The 26,459-nt window shown below is 36.4% G+C and overlaps 2 protein-coding genes and 2 long non-coding RNA genes across 4 annotated transcripts; 2 read left to right on the top strand and 2 right to left on the bottom strand.

Annotated features, from left to right (window-relative positions):
- Positions 1-361: 361 nt before the first annotated feature.
- On the top strand, positions 362-8,317 carry LOC125273323 (adenosine receptor A3). The gene is made up of 2 exons (XM_048198526.1): positions 362-963; positions 6,865-8,317. The coding sequence occupies exons 1-2, from the start codon at positions 632-634 to the stop codon at positions 7,538-7,540; spliced, it is 1,008 nt and encodes a 335-aa protein (XP_048054483.1). The 5' UTR covers positions 362-631; the 3' UTR covers positions 7,541-8,317.
- Positions 833-20,128, bottom strand: LOC125273326. Its single transcript, XR_007186055.1, has 3 exons — positions 19,992-20,128; positions 11,499-11,600; positions 833-940 (listed from the first exon to the last, which is right to left on the bottom strand). It is a non-coding gene; the product is annotated as an uncharacterized LOC125273326 (long non-coding RNA).
- Positions 20,032-25,932, top strand: LOC125273324 (adenosine receptor A1). Its single transcript, XM_048198527.1, has 2 exons — positions 20,032-20,420; positions 23,740-25,932. Exons 1-2 carry the CDS (start codon positions 20,032-20,034, stop codon positions 24,353-24,355), a joined length of 1,005 nt encoding a protein of 334 aa, XP_048054484.1. The 3' UTR covers positions 24,356-25,932.
- On the bottom strand, positions 20,302-22,143 carry LOC125273325. The gene is made up of 3 exons (XR_007186054.1): positions 22,055-22,143; positions 21,493-21,571; positions 20,302-20,438 (listed from the first exon to the last, which is right to left on the bottom strand). It is a non-coding gene; the product is annotated as an uncharacterized LOC125273325 (long non-coding RNA).
- Positions 25,933-26,459: the final 527 nt, after the last annotated feature.

Genomic DNA, 26,459 nt, shown 5'->3' with positions numbered 1-26,459 from the left:
AAGAAGTGTATAATTGTGGAAATCTGTATCTGCCTCGTCTCTCTACACCAGTACACGTAACAGTAATATTGTGAAACATTTATTACAACTTAAAATAACTGTTTTTTCTTGTAATATACTTAAAAAAATTCTTATAATCAAAGATGAATTTTCAGCATCATTACTCCAGTCTTCAGTGTCACATGATCCTTCAGAAATAATTCTAATATGATGATTTGCTGCTCAGGATACATATCTGATTATTATCAGTGTTGAAATAAGTTGTGCTGCTTAATATTTTTGTGGAAACCACAAAACATTTTTATTCAGGACTCTTTGATGAATAGAAAGTTCAAAAGAACAGAATTTATTTGAAATAGAAATCTTTGGTAACATTATAAATGTCTTTACTGTCACTTTTTACCAATTTAATGCATCCTTGCTGAATAAAAGTATTAATTTCCTTAAAAAAAAAAATAAACAAAACACTGTGTACTTGAAGCATACAAGCCACTTCAAAGTACTGATCTCGCAAAAAATCTTTTATGTGTGCATATTTGGTTGGCTGTGTGGGTGAGTGAGACAACTTCCTATTTTAACCACCAGCACTTCAAGTAAGTTCCTGTAGAGTTCCTGTGCTTTTTGTCTAATCATGTCTAATGGTGAGAAGATGATCTATACTTCTCTGGAGGTGCTCATCGCTGTAGGATGCTGCCTGGGGAACATGCTGGTGATCTGGGCCGTGTGGTCGTGTCGTGCCCTGAGTCAGACAACATTCTGTTTCGTTGTGTCGCTGGCGGTGGCTGATTTTCTAGTGGGGCTGGTGGCTGTGCCTTTTGCAGTGGTAGTTGATGGACGTTTGAAGACTAGTTTCCACTGCTGCCTCTTCATTAGCTGTGTGGTCATTGTGTTGACCCAGGCCTCCGTTCACTCCCTGCTGGCCATCGCTGTGGACCGATTCCTGCGTGTTTATAACCCTCTCAGGTTTGAACATTTAGTAGTCATGTATTTTGAAATTTATACTTGAAGATTTTCTTGAGTGAGAACAAAATTGATCAAGCTTGCTGATAAGGAGGAAATCAAATGTTTGCAGATCTCAGAAATGATGCACGCTCATTTTTATCATACTGAATAACATGCAACCTAAAACAAGAACTTCTTTAGGTGAACATGAAATTGAAATGGACCCCATTTACATCCTTAATATACATTAAGAATGCATTTATTTCACAGAATTTCATAATCTTCAATCAAAATAACTGTTGTAAAGCACATTGGTCAACTTGGGTTGTACTGAATGGTGCTATATAAATAAAACTGACAATGGCATTGTGACATAAAAAAATAACTTTCTGTTTTGTTTGACATCACCATGTTGCCATTGACTAACCAGCCATTTCTCTCCCGAATGCTTCCAAAATTGAACTTTTTATAGGGTTCATGAAGTTATGAAGTTAAACATGAAATCATAATTGATTTGATTTACTTTTTAATATGATTTTTAAGTATTTAAATACCCCACTTTTCACAATCCAATCAACTGCCATATATACTTTTATTAAAGTGCCCCTATTATGCCTTTTTTAAGGTTCCTAATATTGTTTTGGGAGTCTCCTACAACAGGTTTTCATGCATGCAAGGTCAAAAAACATTTTCGTTTTCTCATAATATATATATTTAATTATAATGTATTTAATTTCACCCAAGTTCTCAATGTTTTGTAAATGATTTATTAGAAGCAGTTCAAAGAATTATTTGTGATTGGTCTACTGCAGGACAAATTGGTCTACTGCAGGATTTTACTATATCAATTTGAGCCTGAGTCCAACGATGAAACGTCTAAAGTAGTCGATCAACCAGAAACTGATTCGCAATCAGGACTGGCGTATGACCTTTGTCTCTAGTAAGTGTCATCTTAGTTATTTATTTATAAGACGTGATAGTAGCGTCAGTGTTATACTTTATGTAGGTGCACCTAGGGCTGTGACGATAACCGCATTACCGCGGTAACAAGATGTCGACCGCGGTGTTTAGGTCATTACCGTCATCACCGCACTCTTTTTTTTTTCTTTTTATTATTTGCTATTGAAAGTTACAGGAATGCATATGGTGTGTTATATGAAGTATAAACAATTTGTCATTGTTTGCCAATTTACTGTCTTCCGTCCCGGCAGCGTCTGCAGTATTTCCTCTGTGTGTTTTTTTTTTTTTTGCAAGGTGGTGGGGGGTGTCTGCCGAACGAACAGCAAGAGCAGAATGAATTTTTCAAACGTTTTAAACAACAAAATTGTGAAATGCATATATCAAGAGCATGCTCACAGATGAAAATAACAGAGAACAAAACAGCGTTGGATGAAGTAGATTAGCACCCTGCACGGGCTTCAAATATAGGCCCTATCCAGTCTTTTTTCCCCTTTCTCCCAAAACAGCTTATATACTACTGTTTCAGCTATTAAATATTTGTGTTTTGTATGTAATATAACCATTTTTACATTTCATTTCTTTTCTTTATAAAATTAATTTACAAAAACGTTTGGAGCATTTTTTTTGTTAGTTAAATGTAAGTTTTGTTTTTTTTAAGTAGGCTAATGGCCAAGCGGCCAGCGGCAGACAATGAGTTGATCATAGCCTGTGTTTTAATAAATTTAGCCTTCTCAAATCATAAGGACTTGTCTAAAATATAATCTATAGATATAAAACAGTTCAAGCATATCACAATGTTAGTTTAAATGTTTAACCTAAATAAATGTGCGCTCTTAGACGCATATCCAATCGTTTGTACTGAGTGAAGCTGAAGCGGGCTCTGCAGGACATGGAGGCGTTAGCGAGATCTCTTGCATTTTTTTTTAACAGTGGAAACATCTTAAAATAGGCATTCATTTTTGCTCATAAAGGTAAGAGTAAGGCCGGGTTCACACCGCAAGCGGTAGCAGAGCGGAAGCAGCGCGTTAGCAGCGTGTGAGCGTGAACTGCAGCTGCAGAGACGCGCGAGTGTTCACACTGGAAGCGTTTGTACAGCGTCAAAGCAGCGGCTCGAAGCTGCATATAAAGTGAGCATTTCTTTACAAAGACAGCTATAAATTTGTTTTTATAATTGGTCATTGTTAAACTTGATAGTCTTGAAAGTTTGTTAACATGCAAGGTGTACAACACTCACATATAAACATAAATTAAATAAAAATAAATAAATAAAAGCCTCTTTGCTGCGCACGAATGAGGTAAGCTTTGTGTTTTACATCATCTGACGCATGAACATGTTTACAAGACTGCAAACTCGGCGAAAAAGACAGCAAACTTGGGTTTGATTTGGGTATGCAAGAGCCTATATGGCTGTCTGTGTAATAACTAAAATAATGTTTATATATCATATTTTCTGGCTAGTTTAGTTTAGTTTTCTATAATATACCATACTTTAACCCAAACTGAATAATTAAAAACAAGTTTAAATGAGTAAATCTTCCATAAATATGTTTTAATATTAATTTTCTTTCCTGACATACTTCAGTTCTTGTTAGATATGCTTATTCTGTGCATTTTGAGCACTTTTTGTGTGAAATCATATTTATTTTGTCCATCAAAGGTGTACTTTCACTTTAATTGAGCGTTAGCAGCGCAGCAAAAATAGACCCAGCGGCGAAACGATCACGGCACTGCTGCTTCTGCTCTGCTCCGCGCTGCCGCGCAGCCTCTGCGTGCGGTGTGAACGCTCTCATCTGTTAACATGGGCGCCGAAAAAATACGCGCTGCTTCTGCTCTGCTGCCGCTTGCGGTGTGAACCCGGCCTAATACGTCATTCCAAACTGTAAAGGTCTACTTTTGTTCGTGTACACTCACAATATCAACAAAACGTTGTGCTTTTCTGCCGTCTCTGGCTTGAACAGGGGCGCTTCACACAGGCATGACGAATATATATAGAAAGCTTTAAATTACTACTTTAAAACGAAATAATTCAAATCGAAAATAGAAACTCTTTCATTATGTAATCCGTGCATTTCTCTCTAAAGGCACATTCAATGAGGAGATGGCCAGTCATTTTTTTTTTCATAACCATAATTGATGGATGTCTAAAATATAAAAATAAGGAAAGGCCTAAAACAGGCCCGATTAAAATTATTATTTGCGTTTTATTTTATAATTCGATACAATAAAAAAAATAAAACACAAATTATAATGGCATATATGTAAAACTTTTTCCTATAATCGTATAGCTGCTTATATATTCTGATTTTTATGTTGCTCTGTTCTAAATAGGCCTACCTTAAAATTTAAAGGATTTGCTGCAACGCAATTTTGTCTGATATATGAATATATTTACTAGCCTATTTTTTAATCCATACAGCAAATGCTTTAAAACAGCTTTTATATATAGCCTACATCTCAGGGCCGGGTTTCCCGATAACGATTGATCTTAGCGCTTAAGAGCGTTTTCTACAAGGCATTTTGCGTAATGCATAACGGATGAGTTTGTTCATTCATTGCAACACATTTTTTTTTTGTGTTATCTCTTCAATGAATGAGGAATTCGTTGGATCTTCTATGCAAGGAAACAATGCTAATACTTACAATGTTAGTTCTTGTATGACATGGCTCTCTTTTCATACAGATTACATAAACAGAGAATGTTTGTTTTCGATTTGACTTGCACGATTTAAAACCTGACATTTCAACGTTTCTTTACACATAAGTGTAATTTTTTTTGTCATTAGTATCCACTAAGTTACAGTTCATTTTCTGAGAACTATCAGATTGGAGTTCGTTCAGAGGGAGACGAGAGATCACGCATCATGTTAGTTTTCTTTATTTTACAAAAAGCACAACATTTTGTTTTTACTCTGAGTGTACACAAATGAAAGAAGATATTCAACAGATTCAAATGGTGTATAACTCTTAATTGTATGTGCAACATTGACGGAGTATTTTGAGTCTCTTTCACACTGGTAAGAAAAAAAAACGCGGTGGTATCGCCGGCGATACCTCAGACCTCAGAGTGTTAAATAATAAAGAAGACCGACTGCTTTATTTCCATGTTCATTTACAAGCTGCATGCCTTCTTAAGTCATTATATTTCCACGGAGGTCGGGGGGTTGCGATTAACCGCCAAACCGCGGTGATATGTTGCGTCTTCACCGCGGTAAGAAAAATCCCATACCGTCACAGCCCTAGGTGCACCTGTGGGAACTGTGTCAGAATGCAAAGCGAAGGTGAAAACCTCTAACATAAGAGAAACATTTAGGCCAGATGTGTACATACTTTTTCGTCATAACTATTAACAAAGAAAAATGGCTATATCATTGTTTGACATTAAAATGGGTGTTTACTGTTTACAGAGAGAATACTTAAACTAGTTAGGGCAGATTAACATCTTAACATCCTATTACAATACAGATAGAGCTCCACTCTACTATAATAATAAAAATGCAGAGGAAAAAAACTGTTTGTTTTGTATGTTGTAAACTCCCATGTTAGCCGAGCACAAACATGATTAGCTGATAAAGCATTACACTCTGTAAACAAAAGTTGTGCTCCATCCTTGATCACTACTCCAAGTAATAAGACAGACAAGCTGCATTAATCGACACATTTTTAGACAATATTGGACCCACATCTGAATAGCAGAACTACAGAAATGTAAGTTAGCCGTTAGCAGGAGACATACAGATGAGGGTGTATGTTACACAACAAAACATACAAAACTATGAATTTTGAACGATGGCTAGAAAATATAAAGATCAATTATTAATCATACTTGCAGGTTGAGATTCAGAGGAGCAAGCTGGTCCAAATAAACTGGGCATTGATCCATATTTTAAGACCAAGCGTATTGTGAATCCTGCGTTAAACTCCCCAGGGTTTGAGAAGCAGTCATCAGTAAAATGACAGGAACACAACAAAAGATTGTACTGCTGTGGTATTGTTGAAAAAAATGAATTTTCCCTGGCATCTGCACGTGCAATAAGTGGGCAGGCAATATGCTAATGTTTCGTTGTGACGTCACAACGAAACGGGTTGGGAATCGTTTCACAATTGACTCCGAGTCGACTCTTACTTTTGAGAGACTAACTTTTTATACAGTGCACTTTCAGATTTAAAACTTTGCAGGATGTTTCCATTCACTTAGAGCTATGTTACACACTACATGAAAGGTAATTTTCAAAAATCCATAATAGGGGCACTTTAAACAAGGATGCAAAAATATAAAAATATGAAGCAGCACAACTATTTTCAACATTGATAATAATAAATGTTTCTTGAGCAGCAATTCAGAATATTAGAATAATTTCTGAAGGATCACGTGACACTGAAGACTGGAGTAATGATGCTGAAAATTCAGCCTTGCCATCATAGGAATAAATATATATTTTTTAATTATATTCAAATAGAAAATGGTTATATTCAATTTTAATAATATTTTCCAATATTAATGCTTTTACTTTATTGATACTGTATTTATTTGATCAAATAAATGCAGCCTTGGTGAGCAGAAGAGATTTTCAAAAATATTTTTAAAACTCCATAACACTTTACAATAACATTTTTAATAAAATTTGTCTTATTTGTTAACATTAGATAATGTATTAACTTACATGAACTAACAATGAGCAATACATTTGTTACAGTGTTTATTAATCTTTGTTAATGTTAGTTAATACAAATAGTCATTCATTGTTTTTTCATGTTAGTTCACAGTGCATTAACTAATGTTGTTAACTAATGTTAATTAATGAAACCTTACTGTAAAGTGTCACACACACACACACACACACACACATATATCTATATATCTATCTATATCTATATCTATATCTATATATATATATATATATATATATATATATATATAAAACCTTTCAAGATATATAAACATAATTTCTCATTGATTTTCAGGTACAGAGGAGCAGTCAAAAAGAACCACTTGTGGGCCGCGGTCACTGTATGTTGGCTCTCTGCTTTTATACTAGGCCTCATCCCCATGCTCGGATGGCACAACGAAGACACCACAACAAGAGAAAACTCCACTATTACATGTAATTTCATCACAGTTATACCCATGTCCTTCATGGTTAACTTCAACTTCCTCGCTTGCATCTTGCTACCCACCGTCATCATGATGGCCCTCTACTTGTTACTCTTTAATATGATATCCAAGCAGCTGAGAAAAGGAGTCGGACGCAACGCGGAGCCCAAGTCATTTTACCACAAGGAACGGAGACTGGCCAATTCTCTGGCTTTGGTGCTGGTTCTGTTTGCAGTTTGTTGGCTCCCACTGCACATAATGAACACACTGGAGTATTACAAGATTGCAAAAGTGCCCACTGTCGCCTTCCACATTGGCATCCTCCTCTCTCACGCCAACTCCGCAGTTAACCCCATAGTGTATGCTTTTAAGATCCCTAAAATTAAGATGGCATATAAAAATATCTTGATGAAGCTGACAAGCACAGAGCTGAATCAGAGCAGCCAGACTTTGGATAATAATGCCAGCAGCAACTCAAACAGCACCGCCAGGTGTACCATGAAATTAAACCCACAGGTAGTTTTAGCCAACAATCAGGACGATTAGCATGAGTCTGTTCTCATGCACAATAAGTAGGGGAGACCAGGGCTAGAACTAGAGACAAAAATTAAATTACACAAATGTGCAATTTCTCCAGTAGTGGTTTTATGTTAGTTTCAAATGCCTAGTTCTTAAATTAGAGAAAAAAAAAAAGAAAAAAGGCTGAATTTTAATGTCCAACCTACAGCGGACAACTGTTCTGGGAAAAAAAATAAAAAATAAAAATCATTTTTACCTACAGGTAAAATGATTTTTAAAAATAACTTTTAAAGACAGACCTGTTGTAAGCGCTGTAACCATCCCTTTGCATTATTTCAACTTATTTTTATCCACCAATTAGAGTTGCAGAGAGCAAATTGTGCCAAACGAACTCTGCATGAAATGCCCACTCCCACGAAGGACCACAAATGACGTAACTGAGTCGGTCTCGCTATGCTGTCAAAATACAGATACTAGTGTTTATAACCCTCTTAGGTCTGAACATTTAATAGTTTTTTTTGCAATTCATAATGATCAAGCTTGATTTATGATATATTTGCTATTATATATGTGAATATGTTGTAATTTTATACAATTTATTAGTAACAATTTCTACTGGATATATATTTTTGTACATTTATTTGTTTTGTGTTTTACTGTACAAATTTTGCTGAAAGCCTATATAAAGGGTTAGTTCACCCAAAAATGAAAATAATGTCATTTATTACTCACTCTCATGTCATTCCACACTGGTGAGACCTTCGTTCATCTTCAGAAAAACAAACTAAGATATTTTCGAATCAGTGGTTCGGATCGCGTGTCAAACTGCCAAACTGCTGAATTCACGTGACTTTGGCACTCAGAATCACTGATTCGAAACAAAAGATTCGAAGCAGTGTTTTGAAATCGCCCATCACTAGATATTGTTGAAAAGTCATTATTTTGTTTTTTTGGCACACAAAAAGTATTCTCCTCACTTTATAATATTAAGGTAGAACCACTATACTCACATGAACTGTTTTAAATGTATTTTTAGTTCCTTTCTGGGTAATGAAAGTGTAACCTAACCTTGCTGGGAATAGAGGGCTCACTGAGCCAACGGATCTCATCAAAAATATCTTAATTTGTGTTCTGAAGATGAACGAAGGTCTCACGGGTGTGGAATGACACGAAGATGAGTAATTAATAACATAATTTTCATTTTTGGGTGAACTAACCCTTGAAACTTTTTAAAGGCAGGTTCCTATATAGTGTGACAACTTGCCCAGCTATGGTCAACATGTGTTCCAATTAACTGTATTTTTTTTCCTCAATAATGTAAAAGATAAAACAGATTGTATGTTGCTTATACAGAAATGTGTTAAAAATAAACCCAGACTGAGAAATATATTTACTCATATATTCACTATCCCATGAGGCCACGGGAGAGGACTTGAGAATGGAGGTGAAGCGATGCAACTGACGCTGTAGGTCACATGACAATAACAACATGGCAGATATAGTATGTCAGAATTTCATTCATACTACACACATTCGTAGCATATAGAACACTTTTTTAATGGTTGCAAAGTAAGTTTCCAACCAAATGTTGTACAGACTATACAGTATGAGATTTCAGACACAGCAAATGTCTGCTGATGTCGACGCTGTGTCATTTCCAAAATATCACAGACAGTCTTGGCAATGGATAATATACTTTTGTTTTCTTGAAATTGTTTTGAGTAAATACACTATCGGTGTTTGCTGTCAGAACGATTTTTATTTTTGAGAAATTAATAGCCCACCTTTATGAATCAAGGATGCATTAAAATGATTAAAATTGGCAGTACAGACATTTGCAGACCTGCCAACCTTGGAAATTTTTTTCGAGTACCAGTGTGACGGGACGGGGCACAGGTTTTTTTTTGTGGGGGGGGTTTTACATTTTTGAGAATACAATACACAAAGCACACACACCCATCTTCGTTAATCTAATTTTGACTGTTAAATTTTTTTTTAATTTGACACAATCAAAAATTTTACTACACCTGCTCAAAAGCATTTTTTTTTATTCATGATTAGTCTGGCATTGCATAATGTGTGCTTATACAAACTGACAACCACAAGTGAATCGCATTCATATATTTAATATGGACTAAAAAATTTTGTTTGCAATTTCAAGAAGGCTATATTTACATACAACTAACCTGACAGTTGAGTCGTTTATACAGGTTTTGTAATGAAAACTAGTCTACAATTAAACCCTTACAAAATAGTAATTTATTCCAATATCCAAATATGATACTAAATCCCACAGAAAAAAAGGGTTTCTATTTGTGGCGTGCTGTCTTTGAATTATAAACAAGACAAACATTCACTGAATAAAGGTTAGACAATACAAACATATTTATAGAAAACAGTTGACAACGAATAGAAAGGACCAATAAGAGCAAACAAATTGAGTAGGCTATTCAAGAATATCAAGAAGTTAGTCATATAACGAGGGGTTGTTATCTAAAGCCTCCGTCATTTAACAAATCTTAAAAACACGGGTGGATAATTAAAAATCTTTTCTGACAAAAAAAATAACACAAGCAAGAACAAATTTTAAACCAAACACGGCGATTTTCATTTTACCTCTCTGTGTGCGCGCGCGCGTTTGTGTTTATGAGAGAGAGGGCTCGCGCAGCATTGAGACAACGGTCATTTTAAATGCAGAAGTAACTAATGTGCTAGTTTTCATACAAAATAAGTAGGCTATGTGACATAATTAGTTACTTTAGTTAGTATTAACACAATAACGCAACACATGTAGGCTATACGTTTCTGAACACGGAGAATAAATAAATAAACGCCTGTTTCTCCAGACTCGCGCTTGTCAGTCAGTCACACATCACAACATTTTCATAATCAGCGGTTTCAATTTTATTTAGATTTGTTGTTCAACATTACTTGTGCATTTTATACCCGTTTACCTTAAGAAGTTAAAAAACCGTGAGTGTGCTGTCCTCGCTTGAGAATTCAGTCACTGAGACGGCGGGAGTGAAGGAGGGATTGAGCGGGATTTTGTGTTGCTGTCGATTTGCAGTGTCTTTTTATTGATAGGCCGTACGCATTTGTCAATCATCCCCGCTTGCTATTTGGGGAAATGAACCCAGCGCTGATTGGTCGAACTCTTTTGCTGGATTTGAGTACTAGGCGTGCACAGAGGAGTCACCGGGTTTTTGCGTAGTATAGAGTGACAAATCGTACCAGCGTACTTTGAGGTCAAAATGCGTAACTGGTACGCAAAATGCGTACATGTTGGCAGGTCTGCATTTGTTACAAAAAATTTCTATTTCAAATAAATTCTATTCTTTTGAACTTTCTATTAATCAACTAATCATGAATAAATTGTATCACAGCTTCCATAAAAATTTAAAACAGCACAACTGTTTTCAACATTCATAATAATAATAAATATTTTGTTTAAGCAGCAATTATTAATGTTTTTACTATATTTTTTTTAATAAATAAATATATAATAAATATAAATAAATAAAAGATAAATGTTTTTCAAATAAATGCAGCATTGGTGAACAGAAGAGAATTCTTTCATAAACATTAAAAATTTTTTACAGACCCTAAACTTTTGAATGGCAGTGTAAATATACATAAACTGATTGATGATGCTGGCAATGAATTTCAGGAAGTAGAATGGTAGTGTTAAATAAATATAGTGGAAATAAATATTTGATTTGAGCTATTTTATGTACGTATCACGTGCCAACATTAAAATCCAAACATCTGCAGCTCTGCTCTCCAGATATTGACCTCAGTCATTTAAAAAAACAAAAGGCTACTATCATTCAGAAGCAAATATTTAATGTCACCATGATGAAAGAGGAACCGACAGAATCATTCTGAGCCTGCAAATGTTTTTCACCAGAGCATCCACATCCTTCCTTCCTAACTTCATAAATGTTACAACCACACAACAATGCAATTTCTGTCATCATTTACTCACCCTCATGTCGTTCCAAACCTGTATGACTTTATTCTTCAGTGAAAGATGATGTTTATTGGAACGTACGTGTAGAGTGCTCTTTTTCATAATGGAATCTGAGCTCTGAAATTGACAGAAAACGTAATTATGAAAAATCATAAAAATACATTTTAAGTATCTTAAATGTGCACAGGAACAAATTTAGTGCAGGATATATTTCTTTCACATCATAACACTTTAAAATCTTGTAACTTTCTATTTACCTACAGGTTTAGATGAGATTATCATTGTGTTCTCAGAAATTTTGCTGTATATTAGACTAGACGTTCCCTCTGTCAGGCGCTTCTTTTTAGTCTCTGTAATTGATTTACTGGCATCGGGCCAAGTGGAAGTGAGTGAACAATGCTGATCCTGAGGGAATGTCTGGAGCGTATCTCGCAGAGGAGTACTGGATTTCTGTAAGATACGTCTCCACAGGCCATTTTGTTCTTTCCCTGTACAACATAATATCGGCCTCGGTCCAAACAGTGTGAGCAGAACAAGCAGGATTTATGATGTTCATCTCCCACATTATTACTTTTTCTAACATCGCTTGAGTTCATTCTGCTGATTGAAGTTGAAAAATTTATAATATACCTTCTGGCGCTGCATTGAAAAGCAATATCCAAATCAATTCTCATCAGTGGCTCGAAAATCAGGGGATATGAAACCACACATCTAAACGCCGCATTTAATTTGATTAAATGACAACAGCTGCAAGGGAGAGATGTACAGCACGCTCAATATGCGCATGTGTACCTGGGTATCGATCGTTCAGACAGTAATGTTCATTAGGTCATCAAAAACAAACCTGAGAAAGCTCTATAAAACTCTTTCACACAGGTTTTGGGGAACTTGTCTTTAACCAATAACATTTCCTCTTGTCACCACACAGAAAGCGGTTGTGTTGTATTACACTTTTTGATAGCTACATTTGAGTAACTGATATGTATATAGCTCTACAAAAATTATATTCAAAATACCTAATATCTGTAAAACACAACTAGATTTTTTCAGAAAATGTGAGTGTTGTTTGCCCACAAAAATCTTTCCATGATGATAATCATTGCTATGGAATTCTGAGTTGTTGCTAGGGTGTTATGGGTAGTTGCTTACTTGCTCAAATCTTGCCACCACATTGCTAGTGTTGAGAATGGTTGCTGGGGAATTGTGGGTAGTTGTTAGGGAGTTGCTGTGTGGTTGCTAGGGTGTTGCTATGTGGTTGGTTGGTTGCTTGCTTGCTCAAATCTCACAGCCAAGGTCATAGTGTTGTGAAAGGCTGCTAGGAATTCTGGGTAGTTGCATGCTTGCTCAAATCTCGCAGTCAGTAGTGCTGTGAATGGTTGCTGGGTATTATGGGTAGTTGCTAGGGTGTTGCTATGTGGTTGCTTGCTCGCTCAAATCTCGCAGCAACGGTCATAGTGTTGTGAATGGTTGCTAGAAATTCTGGGTAGTTGCTAGGGTGTTGCTTGCTCAAATATTGCAGCCATGGTCAGTGCCTCAACTGTGCTATTTTGAGACACCCAAGAAATATTAACTAAAATGTGCTTTTAACATACTATCTCTGTATTTAAAAAATTTATTTAGTTACCACTTGTAGTACACTTGAACATAATGTACTACAAGTGTTACATTTTTTAAATACAGAGATAGTATGTTAAAAGCATATTTTAGTTCATATTTCATGGTATCTCAAAATAGCACAGTTGAGTACACTTAGATGTTCTTAAGATTAGCTTAAGAAGTACTAAAGAAGAATTTTTAGCATATTAAATAAAACAATAGTGTGTGAAAATAGAGCACCTTAAATACATTATAGAAGTGTACTTTATTTCTTCTGGGTTTGCTTGTTTGCTCTAATCTCACAGCCACAATCCTAGAGTTGTGAATGGTTGCTAAGAAACTCTGGGTAGTTGCTAAGGTGTTTTTATGTGTTACTTGCTCAAATCTCATCACAATGATGCTACAGTTGTGACCGGTTGCTCTGGAATTCTGGGTAGTTGCTTATTTGAACACTGAAGTCTCTGTGATATTTCAATGTCTCTAGGTATGGCTGGGTCCCTTCAGTGTAAGCTCATGTCATGCACTTTACATCAGTACAATAGTTTGTATTTAATTGCAGACATTATTAGAGCACTTATCCATAATCACCATCATCATCATCAATGAAGATGGCGTAAACAGATTCATTATTGCTCTGTGCATCATGTTGGTTGTGCGTGGCACATTTACTGCTTTCCGCTCAAGTCAATAGTCCTATGGGGCAGCCGAAGCCCCTTGTGCTTGATATGCTGATCTCTCTTCAATTAGATGACAGCATATGTCACCATAACAACTCAGGGCTTTATTGTTCTCTTGCCACTCATCTCAGGAAAACTGCACAGACGGTTATGCTTGGTGAGAAGTCCCTACCAGAAGGTTTGCATAATGTTTTTCAGCTTGCATTTGCAATACTACTTACATGTTTTACCTACTGTCAATTGTCCATCACATGCAAACAAAGGTCAAAACTAGAAGCAGCTATTAGGTTTGACCGCTTAGAAAAGTAATAGCACAACCGCACTTCAACACAAATGGTGCAGGACAAGTCACTAATCCTGAGTATGAGCAATAGAGTGCATTAGCGCTGGCCCCCTTTTTCAGAGGTGCTGGTTCTAAAAAAGAAAAAAATCATTTATTCTTCCAATAGGAAAATTGGAAATTTTGAAAATTGGACAAAAAGACAAAAGGTACAAGAAATTGTACTTAGGCTATTGGTTTTAGAACTACAATCCCAAGAAGCACTGGAAACAGCATAATCAAATTTAAAACGGAGAAATATAAAACTACTCATTTACAAACGTTGATTATATGTATAAAACAATATTTGCAATCGCTGGAGCAGCGCGCGCTGAAGCTGTCAATCAAACAGCACGAGTTTATCAGTGAAACTCCCGTTTTATTCAACGAATCTCTTAGTTATATTGCGTTTGCACTGTTAGTGAAGATGAAAGCGTTTGTTAGTGTATAACGTTACAGAAACTGAGTTGCAATGACGAGATGACTGCTTTCATGCGCTCAACATATGTGATCGGCTTCACAGTGTTCATCTCTGCAACCTTTCATGCCGCAATCTAAATATAATGCCATCGATTTAATTGTAATGCAACACTTTTCACGATTATTTAACCTTGAGAGCTGTAGTGCTAAGTGCTAAGTGCCAAGGCTCATTTAAAATGGACTGTGGCAAAGTGGAAAACTGTTCTGTGGTCAGACGAATCAAAATTTGTAGTTCTTTTTGGAAAACTGGGACGCCATGTCATCCGGACTAAAGAGGACAAGGACAACCCAAGTTGTTATCAGCGCTCAGTTCAGAAGCCTGCATCTCTGATGGTATGGGGTTGCATGAGTGCGTGTGGCACGGGCAGCTTACACATCTGGAAAGGCACCATCAATGCTGAAAGGTATATCCAAGTTCTAGAACAACATATGCTCCCATCCAGACGTCGTCTCTTTCAGGAAAGACCTTGCATTTTCCAACATGACAATGCCAGACCACATACTGCATCAATTACAACATCATGGCTGCGTAGAAGAAGGATCCGGGTACTGAAATGGCCAGCCTGCAGTCCAGATCTTTCACCCATAGAAAACATTTGGTGCATCATAAAGAGGAAGATGCGACAAAGAAGACCTAAGACAGTTGAGCAACTAGAAGCCTATATTAGACCAGAATGTGACAACATTCCTATTCCTAAATTTGAGCAACTTGTCTCCTCAGTCCCCAGACGTTTGCAGACTGTTATAAAAAGAAGAGGGGATGCCACACAGTGGTAAACATGGCCTTGTCCCAACTTTTTTGAGATGTGTTGATGCCATGAAATTTAAAATCAACTAATTTTTCCCATAAAATTATAAATTTTCTCAGTTTAAACATTTGATATGTCATCTATGTTGTATTCTGAATAAAATGTTGAAATTTGAAACTTCCACATCATTGCATTCTGTTTTTATTCACAATTTGTACAGTGTCCCAACTTTTTTGGAATCGGGTTTGTATAAATTATGACAATTTTGGAAGTAAAAAGCATACTAACATTATAAGTGAACCCCAGGAAATATTATAAAACAATAAAACAACACAGTTCATAACCCCTTTAATTATCTAAGTTGATTTGACAAAATAAAAAAATGTTATAACAAATCATGAAAATCACTTTTTACAGTGCATGCATTAACAACGTTGTAGCTTAGAGTAATTCTGTCTTTAAAGGTTTTTAATTCAATCAATCAAAAATCAATTTCCCTATGGAGAAAATGAATGGAGTTTTTACTTCCGGAACACGACTGTTGCACTCTACAGTGATGCTCGACTTAGAAAATATAATTAATAATAATAAATCTAAAGTACTGCATTTTTTTGGAATGACATTTAGGTGTCTGCAACATCTTAATGGAATGAAACTAATCAAAGAGATTGGCTTATTAAGACATCCTTTCAGAAAAGCACAAGAACAGCATTTACTCCAAACATCACTGTGCTAGACAGTCTTAAAATTCTCGAACATCCAAAGAGAACATTTTAGAAGTTCTTGGCAAGGTGGCGTGACATTTAATTTCATTATGACACAGCTGTCTGGAATACTTGATTTTGATTGGTCAGTTGCAACATTCTAAATCAGTGTGTTCCTTGAGTTGATGAAAATTAAAGCATAAAAATGTAAAATTAACCCTCTACAGCACAGCGTTGCCCTCAGGCAACGGAACATTTTCTTAAGCCCTATGTTTAGTCAATTTTTCTTTAAATGATTACAACCAATTAGTAAGGTCGAAAAAGTACCAAAGAACAGTCCAGTAAGGTGTGGGAGCAGTGTTCATTTAGTTGACAAATAATTTGTCAATTTGTCAACGACATTTTTTCATGGAAGAAAACGAGATGATTGCTAAATAAAAATGCATTTTGAACTACAAAAACTCGGACTAAAATTTACTCTAATTTTCATCAACGAATAAAAACGAGACGAAAATGATAGAGACGGACGATTTGGGAAAATATCCAGTCAGGACTGCTGTTCTGTGTGGAAGATGCGCACATTTGAAGTGTAACATGCTGTTCTAACCGCGGGAAAATAAATACAATAGAATATTGTCTTTGAACTTCTGTTTTTGTGGTAGCCCTGTATATTTCAATGGCATCGTTGTTGAAGAATATTTAGCTGGTGAAGTGGATTTACCTGTTGTAGAGTTAAGGAAAGTTATAATGAGCATTGTTATGTTTAAAGCAGATGTCATAACAAATGTCAGTAGACCGGGAAGATTTTAAAATGAGTAGTTCATTCATTGATATGTAAGATCGCTGTGGAATAACAAACCGGAAGTCAAAAGACAACGAGCGCAGCGCTGAAAAGGGGCGGGGCTACATAAGGTCTATACAGGCTCATCCAGCAGCACTTCAGACTGCTTCGCAATCATTGAATAGCACACATTTATGGCATGCGATTGTTTATAAGCTAATGTTGGAAAAAAAAAAAAAGTCAAAAAAATTGTTTTATCAATAAAAATGTACCCCAATGAACCAAAAAATGATGTGGATTTTTTTTTTTTTTTTGATGGCCCCTGCCATCAACATTTGTGCCGTAGAGGGTTAAAATATATAAACCAAAATTAAAACACTAAAAAGATGTCCATGTAATGTGACAATTAACCAACATTAGAGACCAATCCAATGCAAACGTGATGTGTAATTATTAAAATAACTTAAAGTATTATGGTTTAAGTTTGTGAATCCCTCTTCTAAATGAACCGCATCAGGGTAATGCACCAGAAATAATTTACCATGTTTGTATGTGTGTTCATCATTAGTGCAGCATGATTTGCACTGCTCAAATATAATGTATAAATTCTCATAGAAAAAAAAAATAACGAATGAGATCTCTTTAATTTCTCAGTCGTATCCTCTAGAATGTAACAATATTAAATGGAGAGAAAATGGAGACTCTAATTTAAGTTTAATGTTTCAGATATTGTCTCCTGAGGGGAAAAAAACCCCCAGTAATCTCACCTGTGTCTCCTCTAAAGTTTCAGAAAAAATCTGTATCACAAACTGTGCTCAGATCTGCCATGGTCTCAACTCAAACACTGGTAGCAGTTTATTTAACAGTCCCGTTCCTTATGTACATAGCATGTACTTATTATAGCATTTACAACAACTGGGTTATAACTAGGTACTAACTAAAATATCACAAACTGTGCTCAGATCTGCCATGATCTTGATCTGAACTCAAACACTGGTAGCACTTTATTTTACAGTCCGACTCCTGTTCCTTATGTACATAGTACGTACTTATTATAGCAATTACAAGAACTGGGTTATAACTAGGTACTAACCCTGAACCTACCCCTAAACCTAACCTTAACCCATGTAGTTACCTTATATTACAGTACTTTATTGGGTAAGTACACTGTAAGTACACATACTGTAAAATAAAGTGTAACCCAAACATTTCTCAACAAATTCTCAGACAAAGAAATAATTTGAGCTATGCTTATCCACATTCATTATATACAAAGTTGATATTGCAATGAAGCATAAGTGAAAATTCCTCTGAGCTCTGAAAGTACGATAAGATCTTCCCTCTGTGTTATGACTCAAAAAGGAAATCTTAATTCTGCATGAGAGGACTAAAATAGTCATGATAATGCTGAGGAGCCCAGGGAACAAGATGAAACGATCATGGAAGGCAAGTGCTTCTCTCAATAATGAGACGAATCCATTACTACACTACAATGAACATTACTGAAAAATTAATTTGATGAAGATGATGTCCGATTTCCTGGGTAGAAACATTTGAATATCGAATTATGTCTCTCTCCATGCAGTGAGAGAGACACAAAAGGATAGAAGGCAGGAAACAGAGGATTCTGGGTCATGCATGCGCCTGATTCAAAATTAAATAAAATTGGTCCCTTTCAGTTTAAGTGTGTGAATTTGAATTGAATTAGCCACAACCCACAGGATGTTGAAAAGGAATTTGAACTGGAATTTAAGGAACAGAAATCAGAAGATATTCAACAAAACGGGAAAAAACAGATGACTTTCTACATGCAGGTGCTTCTACATGCAATTTTCTATTCATCAAAGAATCCTAAAAATTATGTATCATCATTTCTACAAAAATATGAAGCAACACAACTGTTTTCAACATTGATAATGATCAGAAATGTTTGAGCAGCAAATCAGCATATTAGAATGATTTCTGAAGGATCATGTGACACTCAGCGCTGCATTCACACAGGTCGTCAGCATCAACGCTTGATTGAGGGCGTGTCTGAAGCTTGTGTTGACGCGACCGTTATAGTGATAACAGCTAATCACATTACTTTCTGGAGTTGCACGAACGCAATTGGCTAGCGACTGCTCTAGGGTATTTGCATAGGGCGATCTGATTGGATGATGCCTGCATTGGCGCTTGAAAAGTTGAGAAATCTTCAACTTCTGCACACTTGCAACGCGAGTGAAGCGACGCAATGGAACCCACAATTCAGTTCGGCAACGCATGACGTCACCCATTCAAAGTAAATGAGAAGCATTAACGCCGGCGCCCTGTGTAAATGCAACATGAGACTGGACTAATGATGCTAAAATTCAGCTTTGATCAAAGCATTACCAAACAAGTATGAGCTGAAGAAAGTGTCTACATCCACATCCATCCATCATAAACATATTCCACAGATAAACATTACTTCTTAACTTGTTAAATATGGATTGTTTTTACACAAACGCATCACTTCACTTCTGAAAGCCTTTATTAACCACCCTGGAGCTGTGTGGAATATGTTTATGATGGATGGATGGAGACACTTTCGTCAGCTCATACTCGTTTGGTAATGCTTACTGTCATTATAAAGCTCGGATGCATCAGGATATTTATTAATATTTCTCTGACTGTGTTCATCAGAAAGAAGAAAGTCATATACCCCTAGGATGTGGGTGAGTAAAGCTTGGGGTAATTTTCATTTGAAAGTGAACTAATCCTTTAAATTCTACTTATTTTAAATTCAAATTTCAATTCCATATTCTGTTTGCAAACTCAATTCAGATTCAAATGGCTTTCTAAATTCAATTCTAAATGCCACAACTGGTGTTTCAGGTTTCAAAAGTGTGAGAAAAGAGAGAAAGTGAGAGAGAAAGGGTGAGTGATGCGAGCAGTGGGAAAGGAAATAGTACTGCAGAGAATAAACCACCCCTCCCTTCCCAGCCAGCAGAGCCTCCGCAACAGAAGGAGAAGCAGGAGTTTGTGAAGATGCAGAGGACAAGGCACACGGCAGCTCAAAGTAACTATAGATGACTGCTTATGAAGTAACTCAAGAGTGCTTTTCACGGCAGGCCAGTTCAGCTACTACCAGTAAGAAAGACTTTATTACGAGACAGCCATAAAGACTAAAAAACAAAAGAGTGGAGTAGACTGAGAAATAGAATAATATGAGAGTACATACCAGCATTTGAGGACATCATGAGACTCTTGTAGAAGACCCAATGGAACAGGAACTACTTCTAGGGATGGCGAAGATGTCAACGGTCACAGTAACTGAGAGCTGGGAGAAAGCGGACCTGGTGTACATCTCCATTGAGAGCACTATCGCCCTGGCGTCGGTGCTTGGGAATGTGCTGGTGGTCTTGGTGGTGGGCATGAACCAGGCTCTTAGAGACCCGACCTTCTGCTTTATTGTCTCTCTGGCGCTGGCCGATATTGCGGTCGGCGTTCTTGTCATTCCGCTAGCGGTGGTCATCAGCCTGGGTCTCAATACACAATTTTACACCTGCCTCTTCATTTCCTGCCTTCTCGTCATCATCACCCAAAGCTCCATACTGTCCCTGTTGGCCATCGCCATCGACCGCTTCCTACGCGTCAAAATCCCGACCAGGTGAGTCTGAAACACTTACTGAATAAAGATTAAATATTTAAATGTAATAATTAATTAAAGCAAAACATGTCATATGACCATTAACTGACATCAGACCATTGAAAATATTACCTTAAAATATCATGCTGTACGTTTGTAAATCCCTCTTCTAAATAAACCATATCAGGATGATGCACAAACATATTTACTATGTTTTACAACTGTCTATTTATTAGTGCAGAATCTGCTATATAATAGGAAAGAAAAAAATCACAAATTTTATGCTAGTTAACTGACTTTAGATTCTAGGATGTCACAATTGGTGTGCAAGTCAAAAAACTACTGATTGTGATGCATAAAAAAAATACTGAAGCGTTTCGCCAACTTAGTCACAATAATATTTCTGTTAAAACTGCATGACACAAAGCAATAATTTAACAAAATCATCATGCACAGCCTTGAGTAGATTATTGCTGTCATGCAACAGCATTTTGATAAAAAAAAACCCACCTATGTTCAATAAACAGTTTAATTTAATAATAATAATAGTTCGGCAAACAACAAAGCTTTGAGTTTCTCATCTAATTAGGTGTCAGAGTCAGAATTTATTTTTAAACAATTTTATAAATTTGCATTTTGCCACGTAGAGATTAAACTTTACCTTTAATGCATCAGTTGTGTTTGATCATGTTCCTTGGCCAGACAGCAATATATCTGTTGCTTTCTTTAATGCAAATCAATGGGCTGGTGTAATGCAAGGCTTTTAACTAAATTAAACCACTGCTGTCTGTCAAAGGGAATGATCTTCACTGGTTTGATAGTATTTTGGCAGCGTACCTAACCACTCATTTGCTTGATGTTTGATGGCATGTGACTTAAATGCTTATGTAACACATTTGTGGGGAACGGTGAATTTAATATATTAAAATTTATTCAAATACATAATTTGTATCTAAAAAATAATGTTTATTTTCATTTAGAAAATTTAATTGTACTGCCTAAGGCAAGTACAACTCACTCCAGTCTATTTGTACTGCATAATAATAATAATAATAATAATAATTCAAATTATTTATAAATAATTTTTACTTACCTTTTTCGTCTTGAGGATGATAAAACGTCTGAGAAAAAAATCCTCCAGACTCCTCCACACCCAAGCCATATAACGTTAACTAGAAAGAAAATAGAGATCAGTGAGCAACTAACCTCCCTTTCAGAAAGTCAAGCTGCTCTTGTGCTTGACGTGCACTTGACTTGAAATCGATAAAAAATCTTCATCTTTGTCAATATCAACAAATTCTTTAAAATAAGGCTCAGTGTTAATCTTATGATCAACACAACAGCGCCCTTAAAGACAAGTCATACCGTAGAATGTAAGTAATGCAATGAGAACAAACAACATTTTATGTTCCAGGTTAAATTGTTCACTTATAATCCTCTTTTAGGTGTTTATAAAATGATCTGGTGCGCTGAACAAATTATTTGGTCGTGTTTTTCAGCGTCTTTCATTTCAGTTACGCGCGTTGCTAACGGTATACACGTATACACGTCGCCACTTTCCAACTAATTAACAACGTATTTGGTAGCTAACTATTTCCATGATCATATTTTTGCAGCATTACGCATTTTAAAGAGTATTTTCTGCTGTAACTTACGGATGGCGCTGAGTCCAGCAGCATCGTGATTCCCCTCAAACCAGGCCAGAGTGAAAAGAGCGGGAATCCGCCACAGTTTAAAAAGACAAGACGCATGACGTGATTGGCCGACAAAAAACAGCCGTTAATATTTTAAGTTTAGTAAATTGAAATGTATATACTGTATATTTATTTTATTAATGATTTTATTCGTTTTAGAGCTTTTTATGTGATACCATATGAAATATAATTATATGTATTGTTTTTATTTCCTTAAACACAAACTGCCCACCCAGGAGATAACCCGTTTATTGTGCCAATCTGTCCAGAGTTTTTTTTTTTTTTTTTGGTAAATTATACATTATGTGTTAAAATCCCACACAATATGTGTCAGAATGCTGTCAACACAACCACAACCTGGCCTATTTGTTAAAAATGACTTAATGAGTAATATTACTCAGTAAGTCCCTTCAAGACTTGGCGGCCATCTTTGAAACATGCAAGTGCAGTTCCTATCTATTTGAATGGGGAAACATCAAATTCTCCAAAGCTGTTTGCCAAGCATTCGATTAAATTTCATATTTGAAATCACCAAGGAAATCTGACAAATAACTGTCTCTTAAATTTTGTTTCTAAATGCTCGAATCATGACAAAACTTTTCAGGCTGGATCATGCGCATGTGCATTCCCAAGTGTGTGTCCCTATAGAGTACCTCAGAGATGACTTGTTTTTGTTGGCCAACCCGGAAATTAGCGGCGCACAGGTTCCCTCGATCAAAGCCTATGCAATTTTCCCATAGACTTTTGCAAAATAGCAAAAAAATAAGCTCTGTGTTTAACAAATGGTTATGACACGTACACGTTTTGTCTATCAAGATAATCTTTACAAGTTAACACAATATTTATACATTTTGAAGCCTAAGTCGTCAGATATAAAAAGCTAACAGTAGGCTATAAACAGACTAGCACACCATAACGTCACTACCACCAAGCTTCCTCAAAATTTATTTAAAAAAACAACTTTATTTAAAAACATGCTTGCTCATTATGATCTGCACTATAAATAGGCTACTTATCCACTTTTTCATGAGAAATGCTGTCCAAATGTCCTGTTTGTCATGATGACGTCTAAAGTCCCCACCAAAGGAAGAAGTCCCTTTTAGCAACTTGTTAGCAACCGCCGTTTTTAAGACACAATAAAGGTTTAAAAAAATCACAAGCGGGTAATAACTGGTGTGTTTTATGTCATAGAACAAAACATGAAAATGTATAGAGGCTTTGTTAACCACAGACCTTATTTCAGGCGATTTAGCAAAAACCTATTCAAAAAACCCATAAACTTTATGGCGATGGTACCGGAAGTCCTAAAACGCTAACTCACTTCCGGTTTTTGCATACAAAAACACGTCATCTCTGAGGTACTCTATAGGAAGCGTGCATCTGATTGTTTCTATAGGAACCGGAGCTTCTTAAGGCCACTGCAGTGACGCAACGACTTTACCAATCGGTGATTGGCTCTTTTTTAAAAAGAGCCATATTGCATGATGCACTTCAAAATATTATGAGTGACATGTCTTGTGCTATTCAGTAATCTTTGATATTACTAAAGATGTGCGCATTATATAGATCAACACTTGCATCACCACTTGCTGTTATGATTGGTTTCAAAAAGTAATTTATGTCATTGCATTTGTATTTTTTGACAGGTACAACATCATTGTTACGCAAAGGCGGGCATGGGTAGCTGTGGGTTTGTGCTGGCTCATCTCATTTCTGACTGGCTTAGTGCCTATGGCCGGCTGGCACCGCAGTCCACCCGCAAATGTCAGTACGACGTCCATCCAATGCCAGTTCACCAACGTCATGCGCATGGATTATATGGTCTACTTCAACTTCTTCGTTTGGGTGGTGGTGCCCCTGACCATCATGATTGGACTGTACGCCGAGATCTTCCGCGTGATCTGCCGCCAACTCAATCGTCGAGCCGAAGCTACTTGCGACTCGAGCAAGTACTACCGCAAAGAGCTGAAACTGGCAAAGTCGTTAGCACTAGTTCTGTTTCTTTTTGCGCTCTGCTGGCTGCCGCTTCATATAATGAACAGTATTGTGTTTTTTTGCCCAACATGCACAGTGCCCAAGAGTGCTTTATATGTGGGCATCTTTATGTCACACGTTAACTCCGCACTCAACCCGCTGGTATATGCGTTCCGCATCCAGCGCTTCCGTGATACACTGATTCATATCATCCAGCGATTTGTGCTCTGTAAAAGTCCAAGTCAGCACGGTCCTGGACCAATTACGGAGAAAACCCAAGTTCAATAGCAACTAAGACTAAGGGGGAATTCACTAAGAATAGTAGTGTACGTTTGGGGTTGTTTTAGCATTTGATTGACTAAAGTAGGGGACTCCAAACCCAGTCCTGGAGGGCCACTGTCCTGCAGAGTTTAGCTCCAACCCCAATTAAACACACCTGAACCAGCTAATCAAGGTCTAATTAGGCATACTAGAAACTTCCAGGCAGGTTTGTTGAGGCAAGTTGGAGCTAAACTCTTCAGGACAGTGGCCCTCCAGGACTGAGTTTGGAAACCCTTGGACTAAAGGAACTATGCAAATCACATAACAGCATAAACACACCCAAAATTGTGCAATGCAATTTTCATTATGCATTACATTGTAGAGAATGCTGCAGGCTACTGCAATCGGACATTACTGCAGTTCATGCACCTGAATCAGCTCTTTAAAATGCAGAAAGAGCACTTGTCTACACTGTGTGTCTGGAAATGTGCCCAGTTATAATGCTCTTCTCCATCATTTGATGAATTACTGCTGCCGCGGTCACAGGAAAATGTACACAGACATCGCTTTTCAGACGTAATTGTGCCAAGCAAATAGCAGTTTTGTAAATATGGTGCATTATATTAAGCCTTATTTGCATAGCAAGGAGGTATGATGCACTGGACAGAATGACAATGACTTCAGTCAAAGTGCAATGCTATACTGCACCTGGGGTCAGTTGTATAAACATAGCCATTATATTAAGACTGTAGTTGCATCCCAAATGACACACTTATACACTATGTACTCAACCATGTAGTGTATGAATTTTATAAGGTTATTTTGTCATGCATCATCAGTTCTGATAGCCCCTACCCCTCCATTATGTAATTAAAGTTGCGGCAGTTGAGTGCAAAAAGTGTTCAACATTCTACACTTTGTTTTTTCGGTTAATTAAGTGCATAATTTGGGTATTTAAAGTGCACTTTTTGGTTTTGGAATTTTCAGTGTGAACACACTATACTCACACTATATATACTAATGGGTATAGAATGGTGCATAAGTACACAAATTGGGATGCACCTCTAAGTCTTAAGAACTAGTATGACATACTAGCAGTTAGTTAGGGGTAATCAGCCTTACTTTTCAGTATCAGAATCTACGTTTTTATGTAACTGACTTAAAAATATTATGAGATGACTAACTTGTAAGACTAGTAGTTTATGCATCCTGCCCCTGGTTAAGTTGGATGGCATGTGGCTAGTAGTGAATAAGAAGGTTTTTTTGTGCTGAAATGCATAATGTAAAAGTGTCATCTGTACAGTGAATTCACCACTGTAAGTTAAACTATGGACAAGTACTTCAAAGATCTCTTTCTTTTGAATGTAATAAAAATATTTTGTGGCCTGATGTGGCTAAGGATGAGCACTGGATGGTTTGTTATACTTGTCATGTCATTGAAATGCACAGCAAACAACTAAATAGATTAAAATGGGACAATTTAACAGAACCAATTTTCCACCAATGAGCAAAACACCAAATATTCATTACAGTCCTAATGCTTTTTCCAGCTAATGGTTTGGATTTGGTTGCACATTTCTATCCCATAGGAAACACTGGATCTTGTTTGTCTATAGTTTTGAGTGAAATTTCTTCAATTAAAAACCACTATCAACAGCATGCAGTGAAGAATTTGTATTTATTGATTAATAGAAAATTAATTTAAATGTATCGAATCGAATACCTTTTCTTTAAATGACAGATGGTGGAGTCTTCAGGAAACCTGTTTGAAAACAATCATTTTTGTGAATGCATAAATTGCACACACAAACCAGCAAACACCCACCTAGCAACCCCCAAAGAACACCCTATCAACCACCTCAAAACATGCTAAAAAACACCCAGAACACCTTATCAACTGCATTGCAATGCCCTTGCAACACAAAGCTTTAAAGTCTAGATGTTTTACTGTTTTGTTTATTTCCAACTGAGAATCAACTATTTTTTAAATTACCCTTTAAATCAACAATTCATAGGTAAAATATTTAAAATAATATATATTATATATATTTTTTTATATTATGAATTTCATTATATAATATAATGATTTATTACCATAATATTTTTTTTACACTACAATTGGGGAAAATGT

Source organism: Megalobrama amblycephala, linkage group LG8 (genome assembly GCF_018812025.1).
Source record: "Megalobrama amblycephala isolate DHTTF-2021 linkage group LG8, ASM1881202v1, whole genome shotgun sequence".
NCBI lineage: Eukaryota > Metazoa > Chordata > Actinopteri > Cypriniformes > Xenocyprididae > Megalobrama > Megalobrama amblycephala.
Note: the sequence above shows the minus strand (reverse complement) of the source record. Positions and strands in the feature narration are given on the sequence as shown.